The following is a 17,363-nucleotide window of genomic DNA, read 5'->3' on the forward strand; positions in this document are numbered from 1 at the left end:
CTCTCAGTTTAAGTCTAGACTAACGACTTACCTATTTGGCCAGGCATTCACCTAATTTATCCCTCAATTCATAGCTATGCTGCTTTAGTTAGGTATGCCAGAACCAAAAACCCTTCTCTTATTCTTTAACCCTGGTTTAAGTTGAATGGCATATACGCCAATTATATCCCGAGGTTACTAGAGCCTGCCAGATCCATCTTTGGTCCTACTTGATGTCCCATTCCCATTGTTACGCTGAGTGATGATGACCAACTGCAGCATGTGCCAGCCAGACTTTACTTCAGTCTACTAAGACAGACTTCACAGAGGATGAATTGATGCAGACTCAAAGACATGGGATTCTTCATGAGCCACTATTTGAAGCATGGGCTCAGGATAGAGTTCACCAAAATGACCTGCTATTATTAGCTTCCAGCAGCTCTGTGATGCTCCTAACTGAATGATAACTTTATCAACTTGGTCAGAGGAGTTTCAACACTCCCTTAAACTACATAGAAAATGAATTAACCACAAACAAAAGCCTTCATCGGCCAAATTCAAAGGACAATGCATCTATGTGTATTCCCTCAGTTAATTCCTCAATTAGGATGACCTCAAGGACTTATAGTTCATATAAAATATTTTTAAATAATTGACCCAAAAAGCTTACTTAGTTTACTCATTTTAAACACTAATATTTCTAAACATAAAAACTAATATAGGCATTCAATTAAATCATTTTCTATTATAACATAATTTAATGTACAGCTGCTTTGAAACAACGCCTGTTGTGAAAAGCGCTATACAAACAAATTTGGCTCGACTTGTGCCAGATTGTCTTGCAACTCTTCCCAGTTACGAGTCTTGGTCTCCTGTCTTTCAGTTCTTGCGGTGTCTGTTCCTGTGTGTGTTTGTTCAGCTCCCAGCCTATTCCTTCTCATCATTGCCATACTCATCCAGTTCCCTGTAGTCATTACATTTGCTCAACTACCAACCTCCTTTCTTGGAGTTCAGTTTCCTTCACCCTCACCATCAGCCACGGCTCACCTCCTCTCTCCAGCCACTCATCACTGACATTGCCTGGGCGGATTTTCCCCTCAGCCCCATGCTTTAGCTGCCAGCTGTTCTGCCTTCCAGAGTTGGTTTCGTATTGACAGTTTGACCAAGTTTGGCAGTTTGTTTACTTACTTGTGTTCATTAAAAGCATTGGAATTTCTTTGCTAATTTGCAATAAATACATAAATAAATAATAAATAAGTAAAACAAGCATTTAAAAACTAAAAAGAAAAATGATTAAACTAAAAAAGTATTGATGTTGCTCCCAAACCTGGAAACATATAATAAAAAAAGGATCTTTACCATTATTGTCAAAAATTTGTATATCTTATATGATCAGTTTTTTAAGTATCGAGCAAGTTAGGGACTGTTCAAACATGCTTTTCTGTGCGTCTGTGCTGTTGTTCTATATACTGTTAACACACGCTGGATAGACGTCTTTGAAAGAAAAAACAATGAGCTTCAGCGCAAAAGTCAGAGTCTCTTGCACTTTCTCTTTTCTAACATTTAAAATGCTCAGTTTCACAGATTAGCTGGTTTCTCTGCAATATACTGCTTGAGTTTTTTTGTAAACCCACCTCCACCCCTGTTCCACCTGCCTAGATCTGCTACATGGTGATTGTTTGTAATGTCTATTTGTGCAGCAGCATGTCATACCTGCTTAATAAAGCATGTCTTACGTTTTGTCTAATAAAAGTCGGTGTGGTTTCTAGCAGTAGCAAGCCTCTGTACGTTCTTTTAGCAGCAGCAGCTTTCCCATATCTAGTCCGCCAAGACCAATATCATATAAGAAACCCCCCAAAAATTTCAACTAGCTCTGATTTTTCTTAATGCTTAAAGAATCAATAGTTTAAATATCACTTTTTTATATGAATTTATGAAATTATATTAATGAAAGTTTCTACATATTTTTTTAACATTGATTAATCTGTTAAGTATTATTTAATGATATTAATTAAAGCTACAGTGAAGTATCCTTTGTGATGTGAAATTTAGTGGAACTGAAAGTTTCCTCTTAAAGTTGTCCATCAATTGGAGTGACCTGACTTTTCTGACCTGTGTCATTCTTCTGTTCTGTCTGGACAAAGGAAAAAATGTGGTCTCGCCACTGCAATGTGACAAAACGAAGACAAATATTTAACATTGGTTTGGCCCTGTTTTATGGTAGGTAGCAATTTTCTGCTGTCTGCATGTTCGTTTACACCAAACAAACAAAGAACAAAAGATCTTGTGGCATTCCACACCGGCTCTGTCTCCATGCTCCACACAGATGGTCTGCCATACAAAGGTGGACCACCTCAAAGAACTGAGAAAATAAAGCTGATTTCTTGTAGAATAGTGCAGCTTCCACATCTTTCTCTATCCCTTTCTCGGGCTCATACCTTTCCTGTTTTATAGATTTGCAAGCAGACTTAGCGATATTTTAAAGTTTAACATAGTTCATAGTAATGAATAAATCTGGTCACACTATGCTTCAGTGTTCACGTTTTCCTGTGGATTTGCATAAGAAAGTACTGAGACATTCTAATGAATTACATGTGCTTAATGGTTATTAATTTGTCAGACAGCAATTGTAATTGTTACTTTTTATTTATTAATTATTATCATTATGTACGTTAACAAACAATATGTACTTTATCATGAAATGTGAAACAAGAAGTTCTGTATCAAAATCAATAAAAGAAAATTATTAGCTTTTTACTAACCTGCCTATATCATTCAATTAATCTAAGGCAGATTCATTGTATTCAATATGTTAATTATTTTAAGACAAAATTAAAACAGCTCTAGATTAATTTAGTTGCACCTATATAAATGCATAACACTGTGCAACATGTTTTATCAGATTACCTAAAATGGTAGCAATCTGGTATCATCTAAATGAACTGGTTTTACTCTAATCAAAGATATTATTTAATATGAATGGGTCAAAAATACTACAGTACATAACACCAAAGTATGTGTAACCTTGTGCAACGTGTCATCTACATGTGTGGACATTGTATTTTGGCTTCACTATACACAATGCATAATTTAAATTAATTTAAATACTGTATTTATATATTGTATTGTTAAATACTGTATATTATATATACAGGATCTCTGAATATTGTTCACAGTAAGTTATTCAAAATAACTAACATATTTTTATTTAGATTTTGTTATATATGGTTAATATTCATTAATATTAGTAAATGCAGTCCTATACTGTGCATTTTCACATTGAGAATCAATGGGTTCATTCTAAAGCCGAAACATTTTGATTTCAGAGGCTGTATATGGAGATCGGATGAAAATAAGGTGCATTTCGAACTTTTCTGAGACCAGTGCAGGCAGACAGCACACTGGAGGTTAAGTCACTCACTAAATGAGCAAGGGTGCATCATATAGCTTTCCTGTGCAGCTAAGTGCATTCAATCCTAAAATTCGTCATAAGTTCATTTTCAGGCTGCAGATGATGTTTAGATCACTCATCATGTTTGGCAGACAAGGAACAATGATAATCAGTACATAGATTCAGAATTTATAATAATACCTTTTATTTTAACACAGTTGACAGTGACTGGATGATGCTGGTTTTGAATAAAAAAAATTTATTCAGCTTTACAGAATTTTTTGTATAGATTGTACAACAACTGATCCAGTGCTACAAAGCGCTTTTGGAGTGTGAAAACTTTTAAATGAATTAAATGGTTTGAATTGTAGCCACTAGAGGGACACTCACTCACTCACTCACACACTCACACACACACACACACACACACACACACACACACACACACACACACACACACACCAAGTTGGTGCGGCTATCCTTGTGAGGACTCTCAATAGACATAATGATTTTTATAATGTACAACTGCAGATTCTATCCCCTACACCTAAAACTAACCCTCACAAAAAAACTTGCATTTTTACATTTTCCAAAAAAAATTATCTTTTAGTATGTTTTTTTAAGCGATTTGAATTATGGGAACACCAGAAATGTCCTCACAAACCACATTTATAGCATAGTATCCTTGTAATTACCAGTTTGTAACCTAAAAAAAAAAAAAGGAATCGTAAACCACCCAAACCCGCCCACACACACACACACACACACACACACACACACACACACACACACACACACACACACACACACACACACACACACACCTCTTTCCACTTCTGTGCACTACCCAACACTTGAAGGAGCATGTGTGGAAATGTTCGTGCCGTTAGTGCTTTACCTGTGACTTCAGCACAGCGCAAGAGGAGGACCGACAGGAGAAAAACTCTTGTACGACTGAAACATGGGCTATTCTGCTGCCAGCTGAGGAACATTCTCACACTCAAAGCACTGAAGGATCTACTCCAGAGCGCACAGAACATCCATGAGAATTCGCGATGCTTTGGACACCCCCAAACCTCCTGCAAAACATCTCATCCGCCTCAACTTCTAATGACATGACAACTTTAACAGCTTTATCCTCGGATATGACAGCTCGTCGTTTGTGGACGCATTCATAAATTGTTTCCAAACAGTGTTTTGCGAGTAAAAAAAGACAGAAGTGAGTGCTGCATGTTGATGAAGACTATTATTGAGTGGTTACTGATTGATTTGCGCGTTTCATCAATGAATCAAATCTCAATTTCAGCACAAGACTCAGTTTTACTTCCAGAAGGGGCAAAAACCCCCGGCTCTTATAGAAAGAAATAACAGCAAAAGCTTCATGGTTTTGTTTATCTGGGACGTTCGTTTTTGAGAAACGATTGTGAAAGAAAAAGAAAAGACTAAACAACAAGTGGAGGGACTTGTGGAGAGGCAGAGCGCGTCCGTGCGCATTTCACTGGGACATAACATAGCCATCATCATCTTATCTCTTGAGTTGAATAAAATGAAAGTTTGGACTTTTCTTCCGTGTTTGGCCGTCCTACTCATCATGTGCGTGGGATCAGACTGCGGGACGGTCCTGAGGAAGACCCGATCCAAGCGCGAGCTGGTGAAGATCAGAGAAGCCAAAGCCGTCTTCCCGGGGGCTTGTGCCACCCGACTGCCCAGGGGCAAGCGCTCCCTGCCCACGCTAGACCGCCGGCTCCCCCGGCAGCGCCGCCGCTCCTCTCCAGCGGAGGATGCGAACTCCTCCCGGGGTAAAGCCGTTTATTTCACGGGCAGAAGGGATCAGCTAAGACTCAAGCCTGGTGTGGAGATACCGAAAGGCAATTTCACTCTCCAGATGTGGGTCAAACCAGAGGGTGGCCAGCGCTCTCCCACTGTCATAGCTGGTATGCGTAAATCTGTCTGTCTAAAGTAAATTAATGAATGTTTGTGAAAGAGTTATGCATGTTAATAATGCTTCATAATGCATGCACATACTGCATAACCAGGTGGATCTGACAGCATGACGATAGTGCGTAATTTCAACCAATAATTAATATTTCCACACATAAACTTAATGTTGGCATACATTGGCGCATTTGTGCTATTTGCTTTAGACAATATTCAGTTAATATACAGTTATCAATGCAAAGGGGACAATATAATACATCTGCAACATATAAAAAACAATCCTGTTATATATATATATCAATTCATGAATTCTCATAATGAACACAGGGAAATAATAGGCTACAGCAAAACTGCAAGGGTCTCGTGCACCAATATCTGATAATCTCCCAGGATTATCTCTGATATCTCCTTTCTTTTAGATACTAATACATTATCAGTACTGTAAAGACGCTTGGTCAGACTGATGTAAATGCACCGAGAGCTCATATTTGCTGGTTCTGAGAGAGAGGGACTTTGAGTTTTCCAGGGTTTTCCCTCCCCGTGTCTTTGCGCGTCTGGAGAGCCTGATGAACCCGCCTCCCTTTTAAACAACATGCGACCATTAAATCCCCGAAAGACCCCAAATCCCCCACCTACCCCCTCTCCATCCATTCTTGAGGGGAAAACACAGAGAAAAGTGAAGCTGCTCTCAGATTTGCAGATGTCTGAAGTGTTTGCTCGGTTGCGCATCTACTGCATGCGTGACCATATCGTGCGCATTGCATTTACAGTCTTATTCAACACCCGCAGACAACAGAAAGCACGATTCGAGTTTGCAAACCGCGTAGTTCACGCTGTTCTGTACCCACACGTTACCCAAGTAAGAATTACACTATCGCTTTCGATTCCACTTTCTGCCAACAGAGAGCGTAAGCGACACAAATAGACACTGTCTCTGTATCGTTATTAAAGTCAAAAGCGGAAAAGAACTCTGGCTTTGAGAAGTGTGTTTTTCTTCGCAGTCACGCACGAATTGACAGATCAGACTGAGATTCTACAACTGATGCGTCAGTGGGCATCTGATGCCAGTGCGCTCCCCTCCAGAATCCCATCCCATCACATAGAGATGACATCAACTGTTTGCAGTGGGTTTGCATTGGACTAAATGCCTGACTTCAGCAATTTGGAGATAAAAAATATTAACCCCCACCCCCAATATCAATCAAACTTGTTTAACTTTCACTAGAATTTTGGGTCCAATTGTATACGGAATTAAAAATGGAATCAAAATCTCTCACAAATGCACGCATGAAAATGTCTGAACTCTATACAGTATAGCCACAGATTATATCTCTGATATCGTGTGTGTGTGTATGTGTGTATTTTATGGATCTAATATGTTCATTTGTAGGTTTTAACAATGTATGACTCACCTAAGATATGGATGTGTTAAATGTAGGACATTTCCAGCCTGGTCTCATGAAATTTACTTGACCATTGCAACGTTTTTGCTAAACTGCAGATTTTAAGGGCAATGTCTAGGGGAGGGTTGCAAAATGGAGCAAAATGAGGTTGTAATCCAACACAATCTCATGGTGATATTGTCAGGATTCGTACGACTTTTCTAAATTTGGCAAATTCGTATGATATCGTGCGACTGCACTCGTTTGAATTCCTACGACTTTCACTACAGCCAATGGATCGTTTCCATCTAATTTGCGACAATTACTTGCTTCTGTCACACACAACAGATTCCTATCATGTTTACACACTCTACTGATCGGTGAAGTTTAGATAAGTGGTTTGGGTAAGGGCTTAATATTAATAAGAATGTCCTTAACGCCTCGTGCGCGGAACTTGTGCATTCGGGAACGTGCACGTGATGAAGTCGTATGAGCAATGCAAACATTGTACGAGACCATAAGAAATAGCCAACTGGTAATCGATTTACGACTTTTCATGGGATTGGGTTGTTGTAATCAGACAAGGTTTTAAAGTGAATTTCAGATGGAGGTTTTAATAAGTAAAACGTACCTCCTTAGCCTAACATTTTACCATAAACTTAACCAATAGTGTCAAACCAGACATCCTTGCCCTACACTAACCCTAACCGATAGTGTTTTAAAATGCAAATTCGAAATAAAAAAGATTTACTGAAGCAACTATGCCATTTTATGTTGCTTTTACACCACTTTCACTATTGTGCATCTTTGGCTGAATGCAAACTGTGGCTATCGAGCCCAAAATACAGCGCTCTATCAGGTGAACTACCAAGCAAGCTGATAACACAGGAATAAGTGTGTATATGTAGGTGGGTTTGTAATACAAGTGTTAAAATGTTTCGTTTTTCAAATCATGCATTAAAGTAAAAGTGTTTTGATATCATAACATTGCGGGGGGTGAGTAATGGAGTGAAAAATAGCAATTGTACTCGTGATTTGTGTGGAAATGATTAAAGCACACAGTTGTTGTAGCACCCCCTAGTGTTCATTTCACCAGGAAACTATAACGTCACGTGCAAGTCAGATTGCAACCATTTATAGAGTAACGTTCATTCTGTGAGACCAGGTTGCAGCTTTCTTTAAAATTTCAACATTTGCAAGATTTTTTAAGACATCTTTAAAAACTTTGCCTCAAGATATTTGTATTTTAAACAGCCCCCTACCCTCTATCTAAAAGTATCAGTCTTCAGCTGTGCATTTCATCTATAGTTTCCAATGTGACTGCACCTGCTGTGTTAGGATTTTCCAAAAAACAAAAACAAAACAAAAAGCAGACAGAAAAAGTGATTGAATTGCATTCGGGCAGATGTGGTCATGCTTAATCTTTTAAATATAATTCATGCCTCTAAGAATGAAGACATAAGGCAGTTTAACATCCTGTTGTTTGGATGGAGGCCAGCGCTTATTTTCTAGTTGTTTGTCATACTTGTTGTTGTTTTTGCACAGCATTAGCCTTAATGACGAGATTGATGTTTTTATTTGAGTGCGTCATGTATTCATTCCATAATGCAACATGTGAGTATAGAGCATTTGAGGAAAGAAAAACAAAACAAAACAATGTTTCAGCATTCCAAGGAGCCTATAATTGTCCTACCAATGCCAGTAAATTCAGCACCCTGAACAGCGCTGAGTCCATTTCTGCAGCATGCGAGACAGATTTGGAGATCTATTCTATAGACTATAAATATGATTAAAATGAATGGTTTTGCAGTTGAAAAGAAAGCCAGGAGTGACGTCACTACACAACAGATTTGATGTCTGGTTGGTACATCAATAACGTACATCTTAGGTTGTTGACTTGTAGCTTTGGAAACAGTCCAGGAAAAATCACTTTGTCTTGTGATTTCAACAAAACCTTATGTTGATGTTGATCAAATGATTAACACTTTCCATCTGGTCAAAGAGACCGTATAGGATGTTTGACTGTTGTGAGAACAAGTAAAAAGTGCTTAAATGACATCTTCCATAGTGGTGAGATATGAAACGACTGAACTGGCAGATCTTATTTGAGATACATTGTGAGAAAATGTGATTTTGTTTTACTTTTATCTGTCCTAGATTTGAAATAATGTTCAGTATCATTGAAAATGTCCATAGTTTCATCAGGCCTTAAAGGCCACCATAAAAGAGAAATGACTGCAGACTTTATATTCATGCTGTGGCGAAATTTCCTCTTCTCTTCAGTTCTTTTGCCAAATGAGAGTACATGGTCAAAATGCCCCGACTCTGTTGTTCCAACCTCTGCTTTTCATCAGCGTCTCCGAAGGGCTGTTTTTCTCGATCATTTATCGAATTTGTTTTCCTAAGGCAAGACAAATGGCAAGTGCAAGGAAGGTTTCTCTGGAAAACTGTAATGTGTTAGATAAATTGAGCGTGGCAGATTTCTGACAGGTGTTTACACAATAGACCCTTCAGGCATTTTAGCACACCTTTTAGTTTCAGTGTGTATTCTGACAGATGGCAGACTTTTCTGCTGGTGTCATGGTAAGCCTGTAATGTTTAACAGTGCTGACCCCTAGTACGGCCCCACAGACTCCACAAGAGCAGGACTGTTTAATGTTGACCCAGAGACGACATTCTCACTCGCTCCAAATCCTGCTCAGCTTTCAGATATCTACTGTAGGAAGATGCCGAATGTCAGAAAAAATGTCTTCCAATGGCTTTGATGGATGAGAGTTATAAGAACACAGAAAAACACAAATGTTCTTATGGTATATTGCAATGTGCGACCGGGAGTAGATCTTCTCTAGATCTAAAAAAAAATGTAAACCAAAAAATGATCCTTGTAGATTACTCGATCATTGGACATAAAATTCAGCAAAGGATTTGAGAGTCAGTAAAGGGAATGCCAGAGATTCACTCATAAGTAAAAACACATTATAAAGCTGAACTTGACACACACTGTCCAAGAGAAACAGGAAAATAGTGTTTGGCTGCCAGTAACGTGGCACGCTTGGAGCAGAGTGGTATTTCTGGGCACATTGGAGGTGAAATATAGAGTCTTTTCATATGATACCTGTAACATAACTATGTAGTGATGCTTGCTATAACTATTGCTCATACAGTACGTATTTAACTTTGGCATGTAACTCATCCGTAGCACAAGTGGTTCGGGACATGGATGATATCTTAAATCATGTGGCTTGTTGAGGAGATTTTCTAAGAAATCAAACATACAAAGTTTGCCTATAGCGGATTATAAAACGGGTAAATATTCCATAGAAATACATAAATGCAGGGACCTGACCCATATCTAGAGACCAGAACCTCATGTTGAGTTTTAGGGTATATCGAGTCTCAGGGTTGGGCTCTTAGGAGCAGTTCTGCATGGGCAAACACCACTCACAAATCTAGTTATTATTATTATTATTCATGACACACTTTTCATTGAACAATTTTATCACCATTTATATTTTTGTGTAGCTGAAGAACACTTCGATATACAACAACAATGTATTTATTGCTGGGGTGTGGCCTGGCAGGTATTGTCAGAGACAGTTTAGCAGAGACGGACCACTGATATAAAATTAATGGAAGAAATTGGAACGGCCAATGAAATGAAAGTCCCGCTTTATAGGTAAAAGAGCCAATGTTTTTTTCATACAGACATTGCCTGTCAGTCAACTTGAGAACAAAAAATAACTTCTTTTTTTTTTGCTATTTGAGCTAATGTAGCACAATGAACCATACCATTAACCGAGTTTTGTTATCGACAAAGTGAAAATACAGAAAATATATTTTTTTTGTGTAATTTGCCGTCTTCTGCCTGTTTCCATTCAAATGTCCTTTTATCGATAAAAATGGTGTGCGTGGTGACGCCATGTTTAAAAAAACACTTTGTTGCACTAGTTTTGGTTTATTTTATCGTAAAATAAATCTGCCCTTAAGCCATTTCCATACAGAAATGTGTGCTTATCCCTTATTGTTTACCTTTCACCTCCCAGATGTCCCTAATTTTTAGACCGAAGTCTTTGTAAAATGGGGAGAGTACCTTTTGCGACAATTCATTGAAATGAGACAGCTTACTGTCATTTTAATTTCACAAATAAAAGCAATCAGAAGAGGAGGAATTGCAATCAAAAGAGAGCAGTTGCCTTTATGATAGGACTGTAATATTGATCCTGATGTTGCGCCTATTGCAGGTTGCTTTCAGACTTTCAGTCTTAGTATAAGGACCATCAATCGATGTGTATTTGCTGTGTGCACAGCTATTAAACAAAAAATGATGCGGTAATGACAGGGTTTACATATGATACATTCCTGATATTCAATAGTCTATTTTGAACAATCATCTAATCTAAAGCATCATATCACAACTGCATTATGTCCAGCATATTTCTCCAGCAACTTTTAACCACCATCTGAACTTGATTGTCATCTAATATTAATTTTAGCATCATTAAAGCAATTTACATTTTCTGAAGCAGAAAATTGGATCTGAGGTAAAGAGTGTAAGATTTTAAATATTTAAAAGTTTTAAAATGTTCAAAAGCTCTTTTTCTGAAAGTGAACTCCACATTGGAAAAATAGTTCTGATAGTTTATAGTCTTGTAAAAAGGTAGAACATTCTATGAATGTCATTCAGTCGACTTTTTTCATCTATAGAACAGGGTAAGGCTAATTTAAGTTTGTGTAAATAAAAGGCAATTATATAGGCCAAACAATATAATTTTTTAGTTTGGTAATTTTTATTAAATTTTTTTTGGCTTTATTCATTTGGTAATTTATTTAATTTAATACAGGGAATTTTGCCGACATTTTTTCAAAATGCTTTTCTCCTAGTATTGTGTATATATATTTATATATACATATATGTATACTTTTTTTTCTCCCCTTTTCTCCCCAATTTGGTATGCCCAATTCCCAATGCGTTGGCATAGTGACTCGCCTCAATCTGGCTGGTGGAAGACGAATCTCAGTTGCCTTGAGTTGAGTTGAACGGAAAAATATTATGTCGACACTTGTGAAATTTTAGTGATAATTTGCGTTTCCATCAGCTATATCGGTAAACTTTTTGATGCGCTACACTTTTTGTCACTAAAAAACCCTTGGATGGAAATTTGGTTGCTTAGGAGACCTGGCTGGAGTCACTCAGCACCCTGGATTCGAACTCGCTACTCCAGTGGTGGTAGTCAGCGTCAATACTTGCTGAGCTACCCAGCCCCCTGGTTAAATGTTCTTCTAAACATATGAGTTTTTTAGGTTTATGATCTATTGAGTTTTAAAGGTGCACTTAGCAACTTTTTGTTTGTGACATCTTGGACTTACAGTGACACCTAGTGGTGTGGATGCAGCTTCATTCAAAATCAATAGTTTTTAGTTACAGATGCCATTGTAGAAATGTACTATTCACAATCAGCCATGATTAGATGGTTACTGAGATTAAGAGAGTAGTATTCAACAGGTTATGTGATTCTAAAATGGCCCCTATGAGGGCACCCCTGCCCCATGTAGAATAAAACAGCTTTTCTAGAGTCCTCATCTCAAGGGAGTGGTCATGATTTTATAAGCATGTTTCAAAATTACAATTTATTTATTTATGATTAAAACCTTTTTAATATGGAAAAAATTACTGAGTGCACCTTTAAATAAATAAATTAAAAAAAATAAAAAATAGTATATTCCTATACTAAACCTTGAACCTAAACCATACTGATAGTGTGTTACAGGAAAAGTATTTCAATGTCATAAGACAGCATTGTATAAGGAACAGAAAGAAAAGTGTTTATGAACTGATGATCAGATTTTACTTGTGAATTGTATGGAAGTGTGTAAAAATGAATACATTTTGTAGCACCTTAAGTGTTTATTTCAACAGGAAACTGACACAATACATACAGCACAACGAGCCATGTAAATCTTGTTTTGCTATAATGTAGGTATGGTAATGTGATTCTATGAGACCAGGTTGCAACAAGCCCATCAAAATAGTGAAAATGCAGTAACTAAACAAACAAATCAGAAATCAATGCAAAATCTTAAGGAACTTGTGTTTGTTCATTGAGAAATAATATCTCCCTCCTTATGTATGTGTTCTACATTTCTGACTGCAGGTCTATTCGACAAATGCTTCTACGCTTCCAGCGATCGAGGATGGCTGTTGGGAATTAAAGCCGTGAGTGAACAGGGAAACCGTGACCCACGTTTCTTCTTCTCCTTAAAGACAGATCGAGCGCACAAAGTTACCTCCATTCAATCGAATGCTCACTACTTACCTGGCCACTGGGCCCATGTGGCTGTGACTTACAATGGCCTCTATATGAAACTTTATGTCAATGGTGCTCAGACGGCTGTTAGCAGAGAACAGTCAGGTGATGTCTTCAGCCCCCTTACTAAAAAGTGTAAGGTAAGTTTAATATTTTCTGCCTAATTCTTTACTTTTTACAAAGTATGTCTGACACGGTTTTGGAGATGCACAAGTATAGATTATTAGGTCCAGCATGGTGTCAATTTACTTGCTGGATACATGCGTGTTGATCTGTGAAAATTTCACAAGATTTTGCATTTGCTGGTACCGCGGCTGGGTTGACATAAAGTGATCTAGACAGCTGCTTGCTTGCACTAATTTATATACTTAAGTGTTGTTGAGCATATGGGCACGTGTTAGCTCCATGTTTTCAGCTGGACATGATGTAATGTAGCGAAGAGGAATGCATGTTTTATAAACCATACCCAAACTCCAAGCATAAATCTAACCACCAGTTGAGTAAAAATGTCATGTTAGGGGAAAAAATGCAACCTCTGAATCTGCTTGTCACTGATTATGCACAGTTAACACAGTAACTTGGTTTCAGTGCGGGTTCTGAACCGGGGTCTCCCACGCTCAGGTCATGCCACAAGGGGAGGTAAACATTCTTGTGCTGATGCAAAAATGTCTGATGGCAGATGCCTCATGTCAGTGAGTTGGCATAATGTGGCTGATCCTTGGGTACTGGAACTGTCTGAAACAATATGGCAACTTCTGTGTGATCATTTTGGGGGGACAGGGGAATATAGCAATAGGGTTACATGAAATCTATGCCTCTTGTTTATTGGCAGGTTGCGTTAAGGCAAGCTGTCACAAAATAACCGTGTAAATGTTCAATGGAGTAAAAAGTGTGACAATTAACCCCCATCTTTTTGGTTGAATAATTATTTTCTCTAGCAAATACAGAGGGGTGCAAATGTATGAGTCCACTAGTTGCACTCTCTTGTAGCCTAATTTAGTACAAAAAACATCAATACAAATTAACAGGGCTGTCAATTAAATCAATATTTGCTGAGAAAGGCCCCAAAAGACTCCCACAATTGCGATGATTGACAAGTGATAGCATGCTGAAGCATCTCGTGCCTGTGAACAAGAAACTTAAATGCCACCAGCTCAACCAGTTTTGTGCTTGCTATTTTTGAGGATAGAGATGATCCACCACAGATGTATTATGTATTAGTTTGCTGCCATCGACAGAATCGCCGTGTTTGTGCTCATCTAAGCCGCTGTTGTTAAACAGGGCACACTCTCTCTGGACTGTAATGTGGGTTACTCCAAGACCGCAGGGATGATGAGAGAAACTTCTGATGAGAGAGAGACTGGAATATGTGAATGAATGAAGACACATATCTATATTTGTGTGATTTAAATGAGGAGAAGACGGACACATCACACACACACACACACACACACACACACACACACACACACACACACACACACACGTACTCACACTCAAGTACACACTGCGTAGAATTTGTGAAAATGCAGTTGTCACTCCAGTATTTTATCTAACTGTGTGTACAGAACAGAATTAAGCACTAAAATGTGAACTGACAAATGCATTTAGCTGCAGTGAGTACGTGGCCATATAAGCCTATACACATGGCAAACATGCATCTCCACATCAAAAGCTCTTCAATTGCAACAACATAATGAAAAGAATAATGAAAGAATCAAAACCATGGAACACTAATAAAAACCACACCAATTACAACACCACTATTGTTAGTATTTGCAATAGCTTGCCTGATCACCTGCTGCTCTGTTAATGACGATGTCGATGCCTGCCTCTTGTTAGGCCCATTCCCTCCTCCTACTGCCTCACTCTCCACTCTGAATCACACTCTGTTGATATTGGTTGAAACTGATGATAAACATCTTTCTTATACCCATGCTGCTACTACTACTCTCAGAATTACAGTGCCGCCAAAAATAGATTTTGAGACTGCAGCATGCACAGGAATCACGTGTTATGTACGGTTACGACTGCCGTTGTTGATTATGCCTGGAGACTAGCCGCTGGCTGTTGTATTTCAATAATTAATGAGGTAGGTCTTGGTTTGGGGACTATTTGTGGATGCTATTAATTACCATTTGCATGTAATTTGGGGTTATGATTCTGTTTTATTTTACGTTTAATGTTGAATATACAGTTTTATGTTAAATGACAATGTGTTATTTTAAGTTACCTTTGAGGAGATAAGTGTTCCTTCAATCCTGTTGCTATGTGCTGTTTACTGGTTTCAAATACTAGCATGTTTAAGCGAAGGGGGGTGGGTAATGTCCGCCCTTAGTGACGGGCCTGCATGAAGGTGGTTCTTTATTGCTTGGAAAGTTCCAAATTAGGGAATTTATGTACAGAATGGTTAGGGGGCATGACTAATTGTGTTTTTACTTTTAACATGTCATTAAACCAAAATAACATACCAATTACAAAGAAATTCCAGAAAATCATGTGCTTTTTCACCCTGTCATGCTGATCATAATATTTGTCGTGATTTAAAAAAAAAATATATTAAATAAAATTCCCCCTCCAAAATCTCAGTTTAACCCCTGGGTACGAGTAGGGCTATGGTAAGGGTCCGATTTTAGGGTAAAAACACGTATGTACCCAATAAGTACATTGTATCATTTGCTTATTTTTTTAATGCCAGTATATTGTAGTTAAAGTTACCTAATATACAGTGGGTTAGATTTTATTTATTATTATTTAATGAATTTGCCCATAGAGTAAAATGCTCTGCCAGATCTTACATAATATGCTAATTCAGGTTAATGGATAAATATATCATCTTTATCTCAAGGTGCTGATGGTGGGAGGAAATGCCTTGAATCATAACTACAGAGGCTCCGTGGAGCGTGTTGGTCTGTGGCGACAGGCTCTCTCTCAGCGACAGATCATGAGGGACATGCATGGACACAAGGACCATGAAGACATGGTTGATCTGGTGATCCGTGAGACCTTTGAGCATCCGGCACGTAAATGGCTAGCAGTGAAGGATGGCAGTTTCCCAATACCGGATGAGGGTCCTAGAGCCGGACTAGATTCTTTGGACACCACCTTGGAGCCCCCAGCGTGTGGACAGACAGTTTGCGACAATACGGAAGTAGTGCGCAACTACAATCACTTCTGGAGCTTCCGGCGACCCAAAACTGTGCGTTACCGCGTTGTGAATGTATTTGATGACTTTAAGCGCAAACCAACAGTGACAGATCAGCAGATTCACCTTCAACATCAGCATCTGAATGAAGCCTTTAGCATATACAACATCACCTGGGAGTTGACCATGCACAACGTGAGCAATTCCTCTCTGTATAACCGTCTTGTGCTCGCCAACTGTGACATCAGCAAGGTGGGCGATGAGGATTGTGACCCTGAGTGTAACCACACCCTGACTGGCTTTGATGCTGGTTACTGCAAGCCTAGGACCCGATGTCCTGAGCATAAACAAGGCAATAATATCTGTGAACCAGAGTGCAACTGCGAGAACTACGGTTATGATAGTGGCGACTGTTGCAACCCCAGCATCACCGATGTGACCAAGACATGCTTCAATCCAGCTTCTCATTTAAGGTAAGAACTGTCAGCTTCTTCATTCTGTTATTTACTTGGAGAGAGGAAGGGATACACAGGAAATTTGTTGTCACCAAGCTTTCAAGGCAGTTCTGAACAGTAGTATCACTACTTTTGTGTGTACTAGTTTTAAGTCTTTAAAGTGATTGTAGAGCATGTAGCAATAGTTGGAGTGGCTCTCTTGGTAGTCTGTAAAGGCATTTACAGTTCATTGTCGAGTCTCTCAGAACCCCTTGATTATTGCATTGGGATGTTATTCACTAGCACTTCAGGATCAACTCGAGAGCTATTTTTAAGAAGGGCTTTGTATCACTCCAGAAAGAAGTGCTGCACAATGTATTGAATGTCAGTATTTAACTAAAATAATAATAAAAAGTATCTACTGTAAAGGAAATTGGATTTCTAAGTCTGAGTACCTGAGGCCACTGGAGAGAAATCACAACATGTTTACAATTCCAGCTAAATGGATGCCATCTGGTTTAACTTTTGTTCAGAAAGGTAGCAGCGGTCACTTGTTTTGCAACAATAGGTATAGCCCAAGGACACATAGAATTTACTTTAAATCTACTTAAGATATGATATTTTTTTATGGAGGATTTATTGTCCTTACAAAGTATTTTTGGTGCCTTTAGCTTAGTTGGGTGGAATACAAAACTCCAAAGAACTGAAATATAATTTTTGACCATTTCAAGGAGGCTTATGTAGTTTTTGTTTAGAATGGTGTCCAAGCAACAATTTTGTTTTCGAATG

At 38.4% G+C, this 17,363-nt stretch overlaps 1 protein-coding gene across 1 annotated transcript in view; it reads left to right on the forward strand.

The window, feature by feature from the left end:
• Positions 1-4,399: 4,399 nt before the first annotated feature.
• The window catches only part of pappaa (pregnancy-associated plasma protein A, pappalysin 1a), a 173,823-nt gene continuing 160,859 nt past the window's right edge, over positions 4,400-17,363 (forward strand). The window contains exons 1-3 of the mRNA XM_052118971.1: positions 4,400-5,304; positions 12,843-13,135; positions 15,844-16,613. Coding sequence (XP_051974931.1) covers positions 4,917-5,304; positions 12,843-13,135; positions 15,844-16,613 — 1,451 coding nt within the window. The 5' untranslated portion in view covers positions 4,400-4,916. The remainder of the gene's footprint in view (positions 5,305-12,842; positions 13,136-15,843; positions 16,614-17,363) is intronic.

Source organism: Xyrauchen texanus, chromosome 4 (assembly GCF_025860055.1).
Source record: "Xyrauchen texanus isolate HMW12.3.18 chromosome 4, RBS_HiC_50CHRs, whole genome shotgun sequence".
Taxonomy (NCBI): Eukaryota; Metazoa; Chordata; class Actinopteri; order Cypriniformes; family Catostomidae; genus Xyrauchen; species Xyrauchen texanus.